This window comes from Callospermophilus lateralis, chromosome 8, assembly GCF_048772815.1.
Source record: "Callospermophilus lateralis isolate mCalLat2 chromosome 8, mCalLat2.hap1, whole genome shotgun sequence".
Lineage (NCBI taxonomy): Eukaryota > Metazoa > Chordata > Mammalia > Rodentia > Sciuridae > Callospermophilus > Callospermophilus lateralis.
In genome coordinates, this window is record NC_135312.1 from 55,347,594 (window position 1) to 55,368,634 (window position 21,041).

At 32.7% G+C, this 21,041-nt stretch overlaps 1 protein-coding gene across 6 annotated transcripts in view; it reads right to left on the reverse strand.

Moving 5' to 3' along the window:
- The window catches only part of Ankrd17 (ankyrin repeat domain 17), a 150,091-nt gene that overhangs the window by 37,523 nt on the left and 91,527 nt on the right, over positions 1 to 21,041 (reverse strand). For 3 of the 6 annotated variants that reach the window (XM_076864964.2, XM_076864962.2, XM_076864965.2), the window contains exons 14-20: positions 20,603 to 20,705; positions 18,357 to 19,109; positions 14,051 to 14,199; positions 5,745 to 5,856; positions 5,437 to 5,582; positions 1,545 to 1,687; positions 709 to 922 (exon numbers count right to left, since the gene is read on the reverse strand). In XM_076864964.2, coding sequence (XP_076721079.1) covers positions 709 to 922; positions 1,545 to 1,687; positions 5,437 to 5,582; positions 5,745 to 5,856; positions 14,051 to 14,199; positions 18,357 to 19,109; positions 20,603 to 20,705 — 1,620 coding nt within the window. The remainder of the gene's footprint in view (positions 1 to 708; positions 923 to 1,544; positions 1,688 to 5,436; positions 5,583 to 5,744; positions 5,857 to 14,050; positions 14,200 to 18,356; positions 19,110 to 20,602; positions 20,706 to 21,041) is intronic. The other 3 variants (XM_076864963.2, XM_076864967.2, XM_076864966.2) reach the window with 3 other exon arrangements.

Here is a 21,041-nt window from a genome sequence, read left to right on the forward strand (position 1 = left end):
TAAAAGAAGATAATTACACCTAAAATCAATGATACTGTTGTAATGAGAATATGAATGAGATCCAACTATGTGACCTCTATCTGGCACTAAATAAATTTTCCTCTCTGTTCTCTTTCAAAATAGCACATCTTTTTCAGCTGATAATCCTAATAACAATAATACCTACAAAAAGGTGTGCTGAGTTATTTTCAGAGTTAATGCTTAAGTTAAACAAATGATTTCTATTATTATCATTATTATATTTTCGGTACTAAGGATTGAACCCAGGGTCACTTTATCACTGAGTGACATCCCCAATCCTTTTCATTTTTTATTTAGAAAGGATCTTAATAAATTGCTGATTATCTCACTAAATCACGGAAAATGGCCTCAAATATGCAATCCTCCTGCCTCAGCCCCCTGGGATAACAAGCATGTGCCACTGCTTGAACTTTGACTCAATATATATGTAGGAGATTAATGTTAATAGAAAGTACTAAAAATTAGGGCTAGAATTGTGGATCAGCGGTAGAGTGCTTGCCTAGCATTGGAAGACACTGGGTTCAAAATTCTCAGCACCACATAAAAATAAATAAATAAAATAAAGGTATTGTGTCCAACTACAACTTAAAAAAGAAAGCACTAAAAGTATAATTATCATATTGCTACCAATACACCTTAAATATGAAAGCAGCAAATTTCATGGGTAAATCTCAGACTTTTTCTTACCTTTGCTCTGTGTTCAACATTTGCTTTTCTATCAAGCAGAAGACTAACCACTTCAGTTCTTCCTTGGAAGCAGGCTAATGTAAGGGCAGTGTTCCGATTGGTTTCTATTTGAGCATTTATATCAGAGCCCATGTCCAACAGGAGCTTAACAGCAGCTGTATGCCCATTCATAGCTGCTAACATCAGTGGAGAAATGCCCAATTTGCTACCAGTTCTGGGGGGTGAGCATTATGGGAAGAACAGAAGGAAAAAATATATTTTACACTGAAGAACTGGATGATGATAAAGAATTTCAATAAGATTATTTATTTTGCAGGATTATTTAAAAATTTAATCATTTTTCTCAGTCCTAGTAAATCTTTCAATTTATTACCAAGTCTCCTTTAAAAATCTTTTTATTAGATATTTTGTCTTTATCTCATTCAAACATAATAACCTGGGCTAGAAAGTTATTAAGTTACTAATATGATAATAAACTTTTTTCTTTTAATTGCTGAGGCTACCTTCAAACTTGTGATCTTCCTGCCTCAGCCTCCTAAGGATTATAGGCATGTGCTACCACAGCCAGCTGAACTTTTCATCTCTTGGCACATATTTGCTTGCTTAACAAAAATTAAGCAAATTGTGTCTAAGTTTAGTGCCATTGTATGAAATATAGTATATTTTCCGACTTATATGTTAAGTTTTAATTACTTAAATAAAATAAATCTTAAAAATCTCTTCACAATTTATATTTTAAAGGCCTAAAAGTGGCATTAAGAATAGGTGTTCTACAATTACCTGAAACATAACATTGTATCTAAATAAATGGCTTACAGTGAAAGAATAAAACTTGCCTAGAATTAATCTCAGCTCCTGCATTTAGTAATATTTTGATGATGTTCACATAGCCACCAGAAGCAGCCAGGCTTAGAGGTGTGTAATCAGAAACATTCCTGTGCTCTTTATTTGCCCCTCGAGCTAACAACAGCTCCACCACCTGGAAAGAAAAAAAAGAAAGCAATGTGTTTTCTTATGGTAGGTGAGTCATTTTCAAGGTGTGTATTTCTAATCCCCCCCCCACTCACTTTTTTTGTGGTTTATCGTATAACCCAAAGAGAACTTTCCTTCATTTATCCTCTGCCCCAAACCAGCCTCAAATAATAGCAAGAGGTCTTAGCAGCAAACAGAGAGAGTTTGTCAAGTAAAAGCCACTTAGAAATCTACTGAAAAGATATAGTATTGTCCATGGAGGACCTAGACCTCAAAATTGTTAAGAGATGCTATTCTGGAAATCAGTGTTTCTGGGTTATTCCACAACATAGTACTAAAGTAGAAGTAATATGGGACAGATTTTTTTTCCTGCATTTGTATATATGAATGTATTTCAAATAATTTTAAACCTTTCAATTGGTAACTAGATTTTTTTAAACTAGAATAAAAGGTAATAAACTATCTTTTAAAATTTTATGAAAATTTACAAATATACAAGAGTTGAGAAAACTCTATACTCCTATAAATAATGCATGAGTTCTGGTTGTTCTATATCCTCAGCAGCATTTTTTACTACCAGTCTAACTTTATATCCATTATAGAGGATGTGTGGCAGTATCCCATTGGGTCTCAACTGCCTTTTCCTGATAACTAAAAATGTTTAGGATTTATGTAAGTGCTTATTGGCCATTCATTCATCATTTGCCCCATGCCATTTAAAGTACAAAACAATCCTTTGAAACAGGTATTATTATTTTCATCTTCATTTTACACAGGAAAGTTAAGATTGACTCCAAACCATAGCTGGCTCCTAACTTTGCTCTTACTAATAACTACACTTATTATTTCCCAGTTCATGTTTTTGCTAATATTATTATATTATCATAATTATTATTTACTATACTATATTATACCAAATCAGCACTTTTTTGGGGGGAGGGTGGTTTTACTGGGGATTGGGGTATTGAATTCAAAGAACTTGACCACTGAGCCACATCCCCAACAATACTTTGTATTTTATTTACATATGGGGTCTCACTGAGTTGCTTTGTGCCTCAATTTTGCTGAGGCTGACTTTGAACTCATGACTCTCCTGCTTTAGCCTCCCAAACTGCTGGGATTACAGGCATGTGCCAACGTGCTCCAGCCCCAATTAGTACTTTCACTAAAGTAAAAACAAGAAAATAATAAGCGTTATATTAGTGAAAATACTAACTGGGATATAATAAATGCTTATAAACAGTGCTTTCTTTTGTTTATCAGCTAAAATTTTATTTATTCGAATAAAGCTATACCAAATTTAAATATGACTTTCACATTTTGCTTTCAGAGCCAGTAAGATCAGGCAGCTTGACAAGATATAAAAACAAAACAAAAAAATGATATTAGGCTATTTTATTTTACAGAGTTTTTTAAAGTCAATGTAGTATAAAACTCTAAATTTCAAATTTGTGAAGTTCTCTTGAGTTCCATTATCTAAAAATTTGTTATTTTTATAGTAAAGCTGGCTAAGTTTAACTAATTATTTCAAAACACTTAATTCTAAAGACAACAAATTAAAGCAATGAGATGTTTATAAGCTAAATTATTATCTGAAAGACTTTCATAATAAACCTCATCTGTAGCATTTTAATAAGAATATGTAACTCAAAACCACAGTAATATATTGGCTTTATTATTATCTTCAAAAGAATATCTTGGATTCAACACTGAAAATTTTGTTAATATATGTAGCAAGTATGATTTCAATCTGCATAACAGAAAATTTCAGTTAAGAAAAAATTCGCTTTTATTACATTTAAAAAGAGAATTAATTATTATAAGCTTCACAGTTCAATGGTATTTAATTGAAAAATTTATGCCCTCATATTTGAATGTAGTATTGACAGGAATCTCTATTTTTTTCCTATGTAGTAGAAATAAAATTTATCAAATTGTTTATTTCCAACTGTCTTACTTAATATTTGGTAAAAAAAAGCTTTCACCACACCCACCACCTCCACTGAGGATTATGGAAGAATGAAATAACATGATCAGAAGAAACAATACACAATAGAAACAAGTCTTTGCTGTCTCTTGACAGATCATCTCTAGTAACAAGTGAATCTAACTATTCACCCATATTATATCTACTCCAAATCCAACAGGAAAAAGTTGTAAAAACAGTCAACCAAAGCAAAAACTGTCTATTAAAAAACTGTATGTATGTATGTATGTATGCCTGTATTATTGTTAGTCTAATTCTTTTTAATCTATAAGATAATGGATAACCATCCCCTATCTTCCTATACTTGCTCCATTTTACTAGCTTTCCCATTCTTTTGTGTAGAAATTGCTTCCCAAATATTTTTTTTTTGTTAGTTTATTTTAAAAACCTAGTGAGTTTAACAATGAGTTCAATATAACCTTTGCTATGACTGGCAAAGAAGGAAGGGCTAGTTTAAAATGCTCAAATAGGAGATAACAATTGGCTGGTCAGAGCACTTTTTTGAAATAACATTTAAGAAATGATACTGACATAAAAGGTGGAGAAACTAAGACAGTGAACAATAAGGAAAAGGTATTCTCTGGCTAACAACTGAAAGAACAGGACCTTTTACCCACAAAATGTAGGTAACATTGATGAACAAAGACTCAAACATCTGAACATAGAAGAAGGTATAAACTTTTGTTCATTTGTTCAAAGAACAGAACTAAGAACGGTGGGGAAACTTGGCAACTTGATGGGAAAGGAGAGGAGTGGAAGGGAAGGGAAAGAAGATGACTTTTCAGTCGGAAACTAATCTGGATGACATAGGATGCTTCCTATACCTAATATTCATCTTTTCCCTGATGGAAAAGTTGTGACTCTACAGAGACTGGTTTTTAAACCTTAGATCCCAGTTACATAAGAATGGATCTGGAGAATAAAAGTTAAAGTTATCCAGCTAATTTGCCCCCACCCCCATCCCCAGTACTGGGGATCGAACCCAGGGCCTTGATCAAGCTAGGCAAGTGCTCTACCACTGAATTCACCGCCAGTCCTTTTTATTTATTTTGGACACAGGTCTCACTAAGTTTCCAGGTGGACTTCAAACTTGTGATCCGCCTGCCTCAGCCTCCCAAGTAGCTGGGGTTACAGGCATGCATCACCACACCTGGCTATTCAGCTAATTATTAAATGCTAGAAGACACACACAAGTGTGTGTAAACCTATAATTTCTTAGATCTACTTGGTTAACACCAGTTATTCTAAGACAGAAAAAGATAAGTGAAAATAAGCCCTGTTCATCAGGTGCTTTCTAATCTGATCTGGAATGTCTTAAGGCTTTCTTTTCTTTTGGTACTGGAGATTGAATCCAGGGGCACTTTACCACTGGGATCTATCTCTAGTTTTTTTAATTTTGAGATGGGGGGTCGGTGTCTCACTAAGTCATTGAGGCGGGTCTTGGACTTTCAATCGTCTTGCCTTGCCCTTCTGAGTTCCTGGGATTACAGGCAGTGTGTCATTTAAGTTGGCTTTAGTCTTTCTCTTAATCTAAGTGCAATATACAGGAATTCCTAAGACAGGTACTACTTTTAGATTTTTTTTTAGGATTCCAAAAAATATGACTTCTCTGGGAGGTAGCTTATATTAACACTGTATTTACTAATAGATAAATATTTGAATTACTGTGATAAATGAAAACATCAAATCCTTGTTCCTATAGACACAAAGATCACATAAGCATTTTCTAAACAAGAAAGGAAAAAATTTGCACTAAGGGGAAATTTTACCTCCTGTCTGCCGCCAGAGCAAGCCAAGGATAGTGGTGTGTCCTTAGTTCTTTCTGATTGGGCTTCAATATCTGCACCATTGTCCAGCAATATTTCCACAACTCCAACATGACCAGCCGTAGCAGCCAAGATGAGTGGAGTAAAACCTGGAGAAAAATAATGATCTCACTATGTGCTAAGCCAAAGAACAATACTATTTTCCAATATACCTAAGCATCAAAAAGGGGCTCAAGAAGTAATATTTCTAAATACGTAAAATTTCTTTCACAAATATTACAGAAAATAAAATTAGTAAAAGTGAGGCCTACCTTTTTTGTCTCGGTGCTCAATACTAGCTCCTCGCTCTAGCAGTGTTTGTACCAGTTCCTCATGGCCGCCAGCACAGGCAAGCGTTAATGCCGTGTCATGATTACTCTCAGTCTGTAAAAAATTAATTTCTTATTAGCTTATTAATTTTAAAATGTTAACAGCAAATACACAGAGATACATGTGTACCACTATAATATCAAGTACTTGAATAGTAAGGTTCATTGTTTTTTCCCCCCCCATTAGTGGCCAACCAGTAACTTTTTTAAAAAAACTACAAGTTAACACTTGAACTCCATGGGCAATTTTTAAAGTAAATACCAGGGAAAAAAGCATGAACTTCTATTTTTTTTCCTAGTATTTACTTTAAGAATTAACCTTCTACCATATACTGTTTTCAACTACATGATTAATGAAATAGTGTGGATTCATTTCTGCTTCAGGCCATTAATGGAATAATACAGACTAGATTTATTTTCCTATCTCAAACAACTTAAAAAAAAAAAAAAAGACAACTATTTGAAACGACTGTTTAGACAGGTAATGCAGGACAGGGATCCCTAAAAATAGAAATGATTAACACAACTTAACTGCCTGGAGAGTTTCCAGGCGCAATGTATGGAATGGGTGCCCAGAACCTGGCAATCTCCCCTAATTGAGAAGATAGTCTGGAGAGGTCAAGTTGGCTAGAATTTATGGCGCAGATTACTGAAGAGGAGAGCACTGCAGAGAGAGAATACTCTGGAGTTCTGCAGGGGGGGTCTCTCAAATCTTCAGCTGAATTCTGATGAGCACATGTGCATGAGGAAATTATTGGAGGCCAGAAAAAAGATCAGCAGAAGGGATTAAGTTGAACACCTAAAGCTGGAACACAAGGCCAGGAATAGTTTGGTTCCTACCCACCAGAGTAGAAACACATTAAAACACACAAGGTATCAAGTAGAATCCTCAGTAGTGAGGCCAAATTAGTTGTTCTGGACCCACCTAACAATGCTGAAAAGCAAGTCTTGAAATGAAAAAATAGTTTCCAAGTAACTTAGCTATGTTTAAGACCAAAGCCCCCAGATACTTAAAGGAACAAAAAATATATATAAAGTATTCTGTGTACTTTGAAACACCAAGACTATTATTATTTAGACATGACAAGTCAATATATGATTTAACATCTGCTATGATAGTGACCAATACTGGATTTACTAGTAATCATAATCTATCATAGTTCTCATATTGATGTAGTCAAGTACCTAATTTTTCAAACATTTAGTACTCCAAACCGGTGTTGTCTAAAAAGATAATGACTAGTGTTATGTGCCTAACTGAACTTGAAATATGGCTTATGACTATGGCTATGACTGAGGGAATTAATTTTTATTTAATTTAATTGAATGACTGATAGTCAATGTATTAGAAAACTTTTTAGGGTGTCTGGAACAACTTGAACAAATGAATATACTATTCTGACTGTACATTTAATCAAAACCAAATATGAATGAGTATTTGCAGTGCAAATTCAAATTAGATATACTTTAAAAGAATGATATCACAGGACTGGGGGCAAGGGTGGATTTCTGGAATGAGTGAGAGACTTTTGGTACTAAAAACAGGAAAGTCTCAGGATGAGTTGATCTCTCTTAACCATAGAGATATAACATTACACATATGTATCTCTACCAAACTGTGTTATGTGCCCATCACCTTCAAAGCATTTAAAAAGGTTTTGAATGTTTTTAAAAGGTAATGAATGTGTTTTCATTCTCCATCTGTAAGTGATGCTTTGCCCAGGAAATAATAACTGTTAATTAAGTAGAATAAATGACAATAGTTGTAAAAGGTCACAGATTCAAAGGCTATTACTAATAAAAGAAAGGAATATATATATGAAATATGTATTATTTCTATACAATGTTCATAATATTTAATGTAATCAACACAAAAAGGCATATCCTCCCAGAATGTAAATCACTCTAAGAAACAAACTCCATTATAAAAATAAAAACGAGACAAAAGGCAAAATCGATAGAGTCAAGAAATAAGAAAAAGCCTACTAGTCAGTGATGAAGAGGGAGACCGCAAAAGCTGCTCTGCAGAAGAGGCTGGCAGAGAGCAGAGCTACTGACTGCAGAGATCAGGGATGGCCACAAGGGAGAGATGCACCAACTACAACAATGGAGAAGGACATGAAACTTACATGAGTGACAGCTCTGATTGTGTTATAGTATTTGATCTTCATTTCAGGTTTATAAAAAAGAAATTATTATGTCTGATTTCAGAAAAAAAAGAGACAAAATGGGGAGAATAACTTTCTAATGTCCACACAGCTAATAACTGGTAGAGATAGGCTTTAAAAACCAAGAGGATTTTCTTGATAACAAAATCCTGCTCTTACCATTACATGATTAGCAGCCTAACACACTGCAGATTGAAGTGAATATAATGTTAAGCATATCTGTTTTATGTCCTCTCTGTTAGTGTATATGCAGACAAGTCAATTTTATGATGAAATTTATAGGTTTTAAAAATTCTTTCAGGGCTAAAGAAAAATTTATGAAGCTGTGCTGATTTATAAAAAGAAGACACACTCAAAATTTGAAAAAGATAAGCATGAAAAATTCTTGTGGATCAGTAACATGTATTTTCCCACGTTATTAAAAAAATTAAACTAACATTTATTAGGCACCTTTGATAATAAAAGAACTCTGCTGTATACTCTAAGGTCGACAAAGAAAATTTAGGTCCTGCTCACTAAGATCTTACTGATTACTGTACAGGGCAAATTTACATTCAAAGTATGAGAGAAGTATTATATATTATGAGAGCAAGGAAAAAATACTTGAAGCTGAGAAAGGAGAGCAGGTCAAATTCCCTTAGGAATCAAACTTAAAAGAACAGCTCCACTGTATTTCTACATTAAGGAGAAATTAAAGCCACTAATATTTTATGACACTCTTTTAAGAGAATAACATAAGGTTCTGAAGTGAGGCATCCATATCCCAAACACGCACCTGTACAATCCCCCAATACTATTACCCTGCTTCACAATACATCAATAAACAAATTAACTGATATAGAAGTTTGGGTTGATGGCAACATGACTGACAAGATACAGAAAAAAATCAGGTATTTTGAATATTGCCAATCAAAACAATAACAGTACAAGCAATGAGTTTCTGGAAGGCAAAGTTTGCTTAATGAAAAGATCTGGCTTAAATTATGTCCCACAAAATTATGTTACAATAGAGTGGTCAAGAAGTTACATTTCTTTGTCATATATCTACGAAAAAGTTTCAAACCTGAAAAAGGAAAACGATGCCCAGGGCTTGCTTACTGGCTCTTACAAGTTTCCATTTTAAAGAAAGTATTTAGTCCATGATACTGTATAATGTATCAATTCATACCTAACAGATATTGTTCTGGTGAATTCTGCCTTAGGGAAAAATGATAAAATTGTATTCAATATAAATAACATTATGTAAGTTCTCACTATAACTAAATGTGGAATAGTAATTCATAGTGAAAAAAAAAATCACAAGACAGATGGTAAAGTTTTAACCTTCAAGAAAAGGCCACTTTTAATGAGCTGATATACTGATAAAAAACATACCTAACTTCTCTATAAAATAAGATGTACATCTATAAATTAGTCTTCAAGTAAATAAATTGCTTTGGAAACTATAAGGACTTAAAGAGCTGAACTGTTAGAATTCCAAACTTCTCATTTTTTAATCCAGTCAGGTTATATTTGAGTTTAAAAAGTAAAATAGCACTTTAGGGTATCTAATAAATGAAAATAATCAGTAAAATGAATAACCTATTTGAAACTAGTTCATATGAACATGCAGAATACATGTATTCTAAAGTAGAAATATTTTAACGGTAGCATATTACATATAACTGAATTAATTTTTCCCAACCTCCTTATATTACAATGAAACTCTATACTTCAAAATCAACAGGAATAGAGAAAAATATCCAAATGATGTTTAAAACATTAAAAGTAAACAATTTCACACACTTTACAACTTAAGTCTTGAAATATGGATGATTTTTGTGTGTGTGGTACTGGGGTTTGAACCCATAGCTTCAAGAATGATAAACAAGCCCTCTACCACTGAACTGCATCCCCTTAGTCTTGATATATGTCAAGTTAAAATTACTATCTACTCTCCGATAATAACACATGTTAATTATTAAAAACTGGGGGAAAAAAGCAAAATTGCCTAAGGAAGTATTTTTTCCATACTTAAATTCAAAAAAGCTTTTAGAAATATGAGTAAAACAAAGGTAAGCAGTTGAGAAATAAATGAAGGTGCTGGGTTTGGTGCTGCATGCCTGTAGTTCCATCTACTCCAAAAGCTGAGGCTGGAAAATCAAAAGTTTAAGGCTAGTCTGAGCAACTCAGGAAGACTATCTGAAAATTAAAAATAGAAAGGGATGGGAATCTAGCTCAATGGTATAGGTCCCAGGCTTAAAACCCTAGTACCACCAAAAAATAAATGTATACGTGTGTAAATATATATGTAGAGAGATGAGGGACATGTAACAACAAAGATGTTGGAATAACTTCTTGAGATTTTCTGCCTTTTTTTTTTTTTTTAAGGTACTACAAATTAAACCCAAAGCCTCACACATGCAAGGCGAACATTCTACCACTGAGCCACTAAGCCAGACCTCCAGCCATGGAGTAAGTTTTGTATCCCATGAACCAAACAACTGGTTCTTTCTCACATTTAGTGGTAACTAGAATCAATCAAATTTCACAAAATACAATAAGAAAGAAAGAAAGAAAAATTCAATTAACTCAGAGGTTTTCAATTCTAAACCCTGAAGTCAGATTTATAGTGTCATGTAAAATATGCACCTATTGGTTTATTTATTTGGCTTTGGGGACTGAATCCATCACTTTGTACGTGCTAAGCACACACTCTACCACTGATTCACACCCCCAGTTACAAAATCTGTGGTTTAAAAAAAAAAAAAAAAAAATCCCTACTTGATTCCTTAATTTCTCTATGTCCAGTAGTCAGGAATAAGTTTTGTTACATCCCTCAAAATAAAGATCAGAGCCATATTATTAAAAGTTTTGGTAAAATAGTATTCCAAATAATTCCTTTGAGTTATAATTTACTCATTTTTCCTAAAACACATTTTGGTAACAAAACAGTATGTACTGTTAATCTTAAAATTGAAACTATCCAGACAGACCTGATTCAATAAAACCATTATGAGAGTACACAACCCCATGGAACACTCTTGTATACAGAAAGTGATTTCTAGTTGAAAAACATGGATTTCAGGAACATTATACAGAATGCAAACTCTTTAGCATTCTTCCAGGTACAGAAATTAAATATAAGGTTCCTGCTAATTCCTGTTAAGAACATTAATTCCTGTCTATAATTTTCAATTCAAGGAGTTTAAGGATTGACCATATTTCAGAATCATTAGCATTTTGTAAAAGGAGTCACATGTTGAAGCTTTAAAAAAAAAACACTTCTTTTGTTCATTTTTCTCATCAGTAAATTGGGAATAAAACAGTATCTACTTCATGAGGTTATCAAAAAGATTAAGTTAGTTTAAGTTAAAATACCAGTTGAGCATTCCTAACATGACATTTTGAGTGCTGACATCATGCTTGAAAAGTCTCAAATTTTAGAACTTGGGATTTGATGACAGATGTTCACTAGTAAGGTCTATGTAAATATTCTAAAATCTGAAATCTACAACATTTCTAAGAAGATCCCAAACATAAAGAATTCACAATCTGCATTTGTAAAGTGTTAAATGAACAAAAGATCTAACTACTAGAGAAAAATTCAATTCTTAAAAAAAAGATGAATCTTGGTATTTTTCATTGTATCATTTACCTGCTACAGCAGTCTTGTCTTATATGAACTAAAATATCCCCATATGTAAGAACTCACATAATTTTTCTTTGAAAAAAAGGTTTCAGATGGATTATGCACAAAAAAATCTGTTTTTTAAAATATATATTTTCTGATTGTAGGTGGACACAATATCTTTATTTTATTGTTACGTGGTGCTGAGGATTGAATCAAGTGCCTCACACAGGAGAGGCAAGTGCTGTTTGTACCACTGAGCCACAATCCTAGTCCACAAAAAAATCTCTATTTTTATCACTTAAAATTTCCTGCTTGATATAAAAACTAGTAAAATTTTTAAAATAAGTGAAAAAGACAAAAGTTGTGAACAATTATTTCTGAATATTATTGTGGTATTTCTTCTAATACAGGAACTTTATAACATCACAGCACTTATAGTAAACTGCACAGAAAATAATTTAACTCAGGCTGGGTATTGTGCCACACACCTATAATCCCAATGACTTCAGAGATTGAGGCAGGAGGATCACAAATCCAAAGAAGACTGTCTCAAAATAAAAAGGGCCAGCAGTATAGTTCAAAGATAAAGCTGGGTTCAACTCCCAATACCACAATAAACAAACAAGAAGAAGAAAAAAGTAATTTAACTCAGGTTAGGCTAATTCAACAAATGAAAAACTTCAATGTAGAAATCAGATAAAAACGGATACTTTTAAGAAAGCAGTCAAATTTTTCTTTTTAAGCATTGCTACTATGCTTAAAAGGCAACAATTTTATAAATTACCTTTCAAGGTAATAGTGGTAACTAGTTGAATAGTAAAATCATTTCACCTTGACTACAATAATGTCCTTTGGTAAAATCACGATCACACTTAGACACACACCTTCTGTGCCTATTTCATTTGAAATATATACTAATCACTTTAAAAGAGATTAGTTTTACTTTATCAATTCTTGCTCCCATAAAAATTCAAAAAATATTTATGGCTAAATATAATAGGCTTAAAGCAAAAGAAAAAAATCTGGGGGAAGTAATGAAAATTCAACACCAAGTTTAACCCAATTATACACTGCTACCAACATTAATTGTAAGAATCTGTGGTTCAACACATGCGTGACTCAAATTGTTTTGGTTGTTTAAAAAAGAATGTACAGCATGGTACTTAAGAATGATGTCTACACACACACACACATACAACTGGGGATAACTGGGGAATGAATATACTAAGCCAAGTGCTCTACCACTGAGCTATACCCCCAGCCCAAGAGTGGTATTTTTGAAGTCAAACACACAATCTGGGTCCAAGCCTCACAACTTCTTAGTCAAATGAAGTGGCTGTAAACAAAATGCTTGATCTCCTTCCAGTGCGATGAAGAACAGCTACCTCATATATGTATGTCTAAGGATTAGGATGAGATAGTTCCTTAAATTTCAAGTACTCAAGAAAAAAGTTATTAACATATATAAAACAGCAGACATTTGAGAAACAAGAACAAAGTAAAAATAAAACTCCCTTTTCACAGTGTTATCAAGAAATATTTTAGTAAAAGAGAGATTTTATTTTTTAATAGGTTAGGAAAATATACACTTAATGGTTCTCTCTCCCCCACCGCCCCCCTGAAACTCAGGTGTTTGTTTGTTTTTTGTTTGTTTGTTTGTTTTTGGTAACAAACTCCCTCAATAATTAATCAAAATACAAAAACTATATAAACTACAAACATTTTCTCAGTCCTTAAGTCAATAAACGTTCACCTTGCTCAGCAGTCTTGTAAGTTAGGCCTCTTGGCCTTTCTTCAGTACAAAACACAATCTCACCTTACCCTGAGATTTCACAGTAAAATAATATTTAAAAGAAATTAGATAATAGTACTCAACTTTTCTAAAGTATAACTTAAAAATGGTGACATTTTTCACCTCCACACATTATTCTTTCAGATAATCCAAAGAGATAATAAGTACTTCTAATTACCCTGGAATCACTTAAATGCTAAATTTTATAGGCACAGATAGAGATTCACTATATATTTCAATCAGCAATATTAGAATTTGAAAAATAATATATAAATGCAACTGAGTATATGTGATATACTATTAATAAATGTTAGAACACTTTTATTTTATATGAAACCCCTTAAGCATTTTAAAGTATGTATTCAAAATTTAGTATTAGAAGAAAATATTAATCTTACTTTTCTTTTTATATTACATCCTTTTCTAAACTATAACAAAATTTAAAAAAAAAAAATATGTGGTAATTAAGGAAACCGGAACATCACAAAATTATCCACAATAGTCTCTACTAGGTATTTTATTAAAAACAAACAAAAAATTCATGATTTAAAATATATAATTGTGGCTCAAGTCTTCGACAAAGCAGTCTAACATGGCTTAAATCACTGAAGGTTAACATACTTAATGATGATATAATTTTAACGAAAAAACTTCTCTCACTTAATTTGGAGCTTACCTGTGCATCAATATCAATGGCAGGGTAGATAGGTAGCATGGCTGAAGGAGAGATGATAGGACTTGGAGTTGGAGTCTGAGGTTGGGAAATGGAAGCAGCGATACTGTGGGTAGGAGTATTTGACATTGCAGAAGCTCTTCCACTGACTGCTGTTGAACAAAATAACTGCACTTAATATGGATGAAACATTGTTAGGTAATAGTTAAGAATTATTTATTAAAAAATATTAAGAACTTTTTAAAATAAAATGTTATGGGAGACTACTACAGCACTAATAACTCATGTTCCTGGTTTTAACTGGACAATATAAATATGTATAGAGAGTAATCCATTTTCTAAGTAATAATCCACTTGAAAGATAAAATTTCCCACTTATATAAGTATAAAACCTTAATTCAAAACAACAGCAAAAACAAAAATATTTTTATGTACTAAAATTAAATACAAATGGAAAATTGTTTAACTTCTTAATTAGAAATAAAATAAAAGGTAAAATAGTCCACATCAAAAAGGGAAAATAGTTGACTCACACAAAACCTCTTTTATTTTTATTTTTTTACTAACTACAGGTGGGGAATAATATGACTACATTCTACATCATAGCCCTATAATGTAAATGTAATTTTTCAAATATAAAAATTTGATCCTTACATAGAAATAAATTTTCTCATAAGAAGAATTATGCTGAGGGGTCTTAAAATGCCTAACAATCAATCTGGCAATCACACTGATATATGAGGACAAAATTAAAAGACTAGGGTAGAAACAAATGTATACACACAGTCATCCTTCAAATATGGATTATTAATAGTTATTCTAACTAAGATTTTGCTGTGATATTATTTTCACCCAAATAGGTAATGTAAGTAATAGCTAGTTAAGTCAGGTGCATAGGATAAAATAAAGATTCAGCTGCAGGTAATTTATTTCCTCATTGACTCAATTCTGGAGTTAATGTGAACACCATTCCTTTTCACCCCACTATTAAAAATGCCATAATATATAAATATGGGCATTAATTTTTGAATGGTCAACAGGAGTGTGGGTGTGTGTTACCAAAGTAGTTATCAACTACATCAGACAGAAAGCAATCATGATTCACAACTGGATCTGAAACCAGGGAAAAGAGGTTACGATCCTGCCAAGAATAAAACTGAAATTGATCTCATAACAATTATAAACATGATTGTTAATTGAGAAATTGACTTTACATAAAATCCTTACTTCAGGCACAAACATACACTATACATTATAGCAACACACATTCTACAATTATACATTTTAAAGTTCACTTAAAGTCAAAGGAAAAATAAAGGAAACAAAACACTGTTTGAATCCTTAGGGATCCAGATCAAGAGAAAAGGGCATGTAAAATTATTATCTAATGACCTTGATATAATTATTTGGTATGTTAAGAAAAAGATCAAGTAATTTAATATACATATTGTAGATATAAATTTTAAAATCATATATAGTTCTTAAAACAGACTCCATATCTTCTTTGATTAGATATTCACAAACAGAAACGCTAAATACAAAAAGTAGCTTAAACAGTATGAACACCAGTCTGTCCAAATCACTGATTTTTATTTCATGATACTAAATGGGTTAAAAAATATATCTATATAAGCTTTAGTGTTGAATGACTAAATTATAATTCACATTTCAACTGGTATAATTTATTTTAAAGGTTCTACAAAAATTGCATTTTTTCAAGTTGGTTGTTCTTATCAACTCATCTAAAAGGATAGGAAAAAAAACTCAATCCTCTTATTTGACTTTCTTTTAGTACTTATGAAACTGGTTTACTAAAACTAAACAGCTGCCTATTGCAAATGTAAATATTTAGTACCTGAAGGAACTCTGGTATAAATCTTTACATGTGGGGCTTCATATCAGGTTAGTTTTAGAAAGAGAAAACGGCATGCTCAGGAAAATTTTAAGATAGGGACAGAACGGAGGGAACTTAAGATCATAGCAAAGCCAAAATGTTAAGACAGATTAAACAGGAAACTAATTTTGCTTTAGCAAGTATAGAGAATAAGGAAGACTGAGATTTTGATTAGTTGACGTTCTAGAGAAAAGGAGATCAAATATTAAAAGAGAAGTCTAATAAATGAGAACTCAGTAATAAATAACAGAGGCTATCATAGAGGGAGAGAAATAAATCTAAAAGCCTAATGTGGCTCTAGTACATTAGAAACCCAAAGAAATAAATGAAAGTGTATATATAAAAAGTGAAATATATATATATATATATTTCAGTTGAGCATTACTCAACTGAAAGGATATATACTACTAGAGAAGTTTAAAAAATGAAGTTGCAGAAAAAGAGTGTATGAGTTTGTGTATTTGTGTAAGTATGCACACCTGCATATGCACCTGGGAACATGAGGGTACTAGGGATTAGCTGCACGTAGATTGTTTAATTCTGCTCTTCCTCCTGGCTGTTTCTCCTCTTTTATAAATGAGCATAAGAAAGAAAGTATTTTTATAGTATGACAAGTATTTGTCTTATATAAGTTATACCTGAAACAGACAAAAATTATGGGGGGTGGATACGAATCAACAGAAAAACTACTTTACAAACCTCTGATAATTCTCAACAGCATAAAAAAAATGTACAACTGACAAATCATTGCTGACAACTATGCCCAAGTACATTAAGTAAACTGACAGTATATAAAAATTTTAAACATTGATTGGTAAGGAATGTCCATTTCTTCATTAAGTGGATAAGTAACATTTAATGCTATATATCTGGTAGTCAGACTGACAAAATAGAACACTATTATGATCTAAGTTAATGGCCATGGACACAGGACTTAAGGATTTATGGCTATTGTGTTCTAATTTTCACAGAATACTTTAAAAACTTAAAATTTTATTACTTATTATTTTAACCAGTTTAGTGGTGACTAGCAATAACATTCAAATCCATAGAAAAATCATAAACTTATCAATATTGGGATTTTTTACAGTTCTTACTATTAATTATTGCTAGCAATTCTTCTTATTTCAAATTAAGATTAGCAGAGATCTTAATTTGAAGCAGAAATCTTCATTTCACCTATTACTGCTTCCACATATTACTGCTGAGGTTGAGACCAATAAAGACTGGGAAAATTTAGACCAATTTTAAATACAAACTTTGTCTCTTTAACTAGTTTCTTAGTTTCTGCATATTAGCAAATATCTAAACACTACAGAACTTATTTTCTTTTATTCTTTTAAAAGATGAAATTTACATAATGTATACTTTAATCATAATACGATGTTACTGAAAAATAGTTTTAAGAGTAGACAAAGGCAGTCATCCAAGTATAAATAAATAAAAAAATGGGGAGAAATCAGAATAAAATTATCAAAATACAATTTATTCCCTTTGTTTTTTTTTTCCTTTTCAAATCTCCTTCCTTTCTTCAAATTATCTTTCTAGTATAGCATTATTGTGGCAGATAACCCTATCAAATCTCATTCCACTACTATGTTACAGAACTCACATAAAATAAGCATCCAAATAAAAATCATTAAAACAGCCTTCTAAAGAACTACTTCTTGCCAATAAAACTAAATATAATGAAATAAGGTTTCTCTGTTGCACATTTAAAAATATATCATTTATGATACTATCAGGGGACAACATCTTCCATAATACAGTGAGAAAGAGACTACACATGTACATTCACAGGGGATAAAATCACATGGCTAAAAATTATACATACAGTATAATCAAACCCTATTTGGTTTGGTACTTTATTAATGTTGTAAAGATACTTAATTTTTTGTTGTTGTTGTTTGTTTGTTTTTAAATATCCATCAGGTTTGAAGTCTCGTGCATTAGGATATAAAGTATTTTTGTTCACAGATTTAAATAAACTTTCTGATGTGTCCTACTATTTTTTACTTCAATTTCTATTAATTTTCCAGTTTATTTGTGAGAATACTGAGGCAAAAAAGCCAAAATTCAATTTTAGTGTCCTGAACTTAAAAGGGGGGAAAAACAAAAAACAAAAAACAAAAAAAGCAAAAATCAAACATCAACCCAATTACTAAAAAACCTAGATCCCCAGGCTACTCAGCTAAGCCAGAAAGCTTCAGTCATTTGTATTGAATGAAACTAATCTTTAATTCAACCTGTATCCGTCTGAAAACTTCTGAGATTGAACTAGTATTTCTAAAGATATACATGGGTCAAGAGTCCAAAAATAGTTTTCAAGTTGGGCAATGGCAAAAAATTCTGGAACACTCTTACTCGCCTTAAGCAAATCATATTTGATACCTGCTCATAACAATATAAACCCACCTGCCATGATGTCATCCAGCGTGTCATTGAGGGTCTGAGCAGGGCTGGCTACCATTAACCCTTGTTGTGTTTCTGTCAGAATTCCTTGCCCCAGCCCTGCCAACTGTGCTTGGCCCAGTACTGGCTGTCCAACTATCACTCCTTGCAGTTCTGTAAGATTTGCGATGGACCCTGGAGGCAAGGGACCTGCCGCCAGAGGCAAAGCTTGAGGCATCGCCAGAGGCTGGATTGGTGCAAAACCCATCTGAGCAGCAGTCTGCTGGGGTTCATCTTTAAGCAAAACAGGATCCACTTGCTGTAACCGTGCATAGTCTCCCTCGGAAAGCTGTTCTCCAACCCCAACAGGAGTCAGTAGTCCCAGGTGTTGGCAAGACTGTTGCTGTTGCTGCTGAAGTTGAATTCTTTGAGCTTTAACCTCTAGATACTGCTTTTTAAGCTGCTGCTGAGTTTTGAGTTGTAACTCTCGTTCTACTTTTTGTAGTTCCTCCAAAATCTTTTGTTTCTTCTGAATCTGTTCCTCCCTCGTTTTGTTCAGTTCCTCGATCTTCTCCTTGGTAAGTTGGTCAGCATGTGCCAGTTCCAAGGACTGCAGCTGTGCATTCTTTTCTATGGCTTCTTTTATCCTCTGTTCCAGTTCTGTTAACTTTCCCTGAGCCTCTTCTACAATGCTCTCTGGAGACTGATTGGTGATGTAACCCTGTACATCCTGGCTGTTTGCTGGCAAATGGCTGCTGGACTTTTGTTTAGAAGCAGCTGTGTGAAAAAGAAACCCCCTCAGAAGTGCACATGAATGGCATCCTCATTACAGAGTTACTGTTGGGAGGTTTAGTGCCAACAGTTATGCACCAAGTTATCATATTCATAGAAGGTGAAAATGCACTTTTAAGGAGTTAAAAACAAGTCCACCTTCTTTATCATAAATATAAAATGTATGTATTTTATGTGCATAGACTAATCTTTGAAAATTAATTTCAGAATTTTAAAACTATCACATGGCTAAAAATTAGACAATAGAGGGATGCAGGTTTGTGGTATCTAAGTGGTGCAATTAAAGAAAAATCTAATTATGTGTAGATATTTCATATGGTCATAAAGATGTAAAAACTCATCATAAGAACAGAAAAATAATGCTAAATTATTACGGTGCAGAGAAAACTTAGACCTCTACCCTCAAGGTTTTTCCACATTTAATAGTCTGTGCCTTTTAAATACACACACATACACACACAGAGTGCCCCAAACCTCTGAGAAGTAGTAAGAAATTAAAATCCAACTAAAACATCTTTCTTTGATAGGGCCTATCATCTTCAAGACTGACAAAGGAAAGATATAAATTCAATATTCACACAGCTACCTGGCCAGTAGAGAATTGGAATTCAGTTTCTCTGGAAGAAAAGATGCTGGACTACGCCATCCACAGTTATCTTCTGACAGCCAGGTGATTAGACTGATCTGGCTACAGTTTTAGCAACCAATTGAAAAAGGTGCCAAGGCTCTAGGTTGGTAGTAGTGATTGAAAAGAGCTGGTGGAAATACTTAGCATTCTTGTTGGGAAAAGAATATTGGTAGCCAAAACCAAAAAAAAAAAAAAAAAAAAAAAAAAAAAATTGCATTGGTTCTTCAGGTTAAACTTAAAAAAAAAAATTTTTTTTTTTTTTTTTTTTTGACTCAAACTGGTAGGTATAATGTTTGGGGACATAACTTAAGAACATGCATGGTGTAACATCCACAAGTCAAATAGGGATCTCAGAATTCTAGAGAAATTAACATATCTATCTGAAATAACTTTGAATTATTGGTTGAGAAAAGGTATCCCAGATATAAAAATCTATATTAAACCAGTTTCTTTAAAATAAATTTTAATTTTTGATCCAACTTGATTAATCTTTATACCTTATAACATTAGATATTTAAGTAATTTATAAAAATATCAACCAACTATACCCAGCTTAACATTTTACATGAATAAAAATTACTATTTATTAGAGGATATCATGGATAATTAGAATTCCATTAAAAATGAGCATCTGAATTTCTCCTTCTAATTCTAGCATAGATTAGCTCTATTACTATCTTTTCTCCCAATAACATCTTTCTCATTGGTTCAAAAAAAAAAAAAGACTCTGTATGCCAACTTAATAAAAAATCATTTTTTTATGGAAAAATAATTTTAAATGGCTAGAATTTTTGTAATCTTATTTTCAAATAGACAACATGTAAGAACTGTCTTTAGAAGTATAACTGACCTTTATTCCTAATGGGAAGAGTGGTGGCAACATTGGCAGGTGGTTTATCAGGCTCCTGAGGTGGGACAACCATGGGCAGTGCTTGAACTGGTACACGCGGTGCCTAGGACAACAAACACTAAATTGATTATTTCACCTTTGCCTACATAATACATTAAGTAATATGCTAATGAAGAATAAGATAGAGATTTATTAAAAATATTTTAACAACAAGAACATATTTACTTAAAATATGCTAGAGTTCAATTATTTTCCTTGACTTGTTCTTTGTTAGTAGGGGTGGTACTAGGGATTGAACCCAGGGAGGGGCATGTGCACGCTAACCATACACTCTACCATTGAGCTATACCTCCCAGCCCCTTTGACATTTTTCTAATGGGCTTTGAATTTAAGTTGCTGTTGTAACCTTCAGAAGAAATCAAAGCAAAATCACATCAAT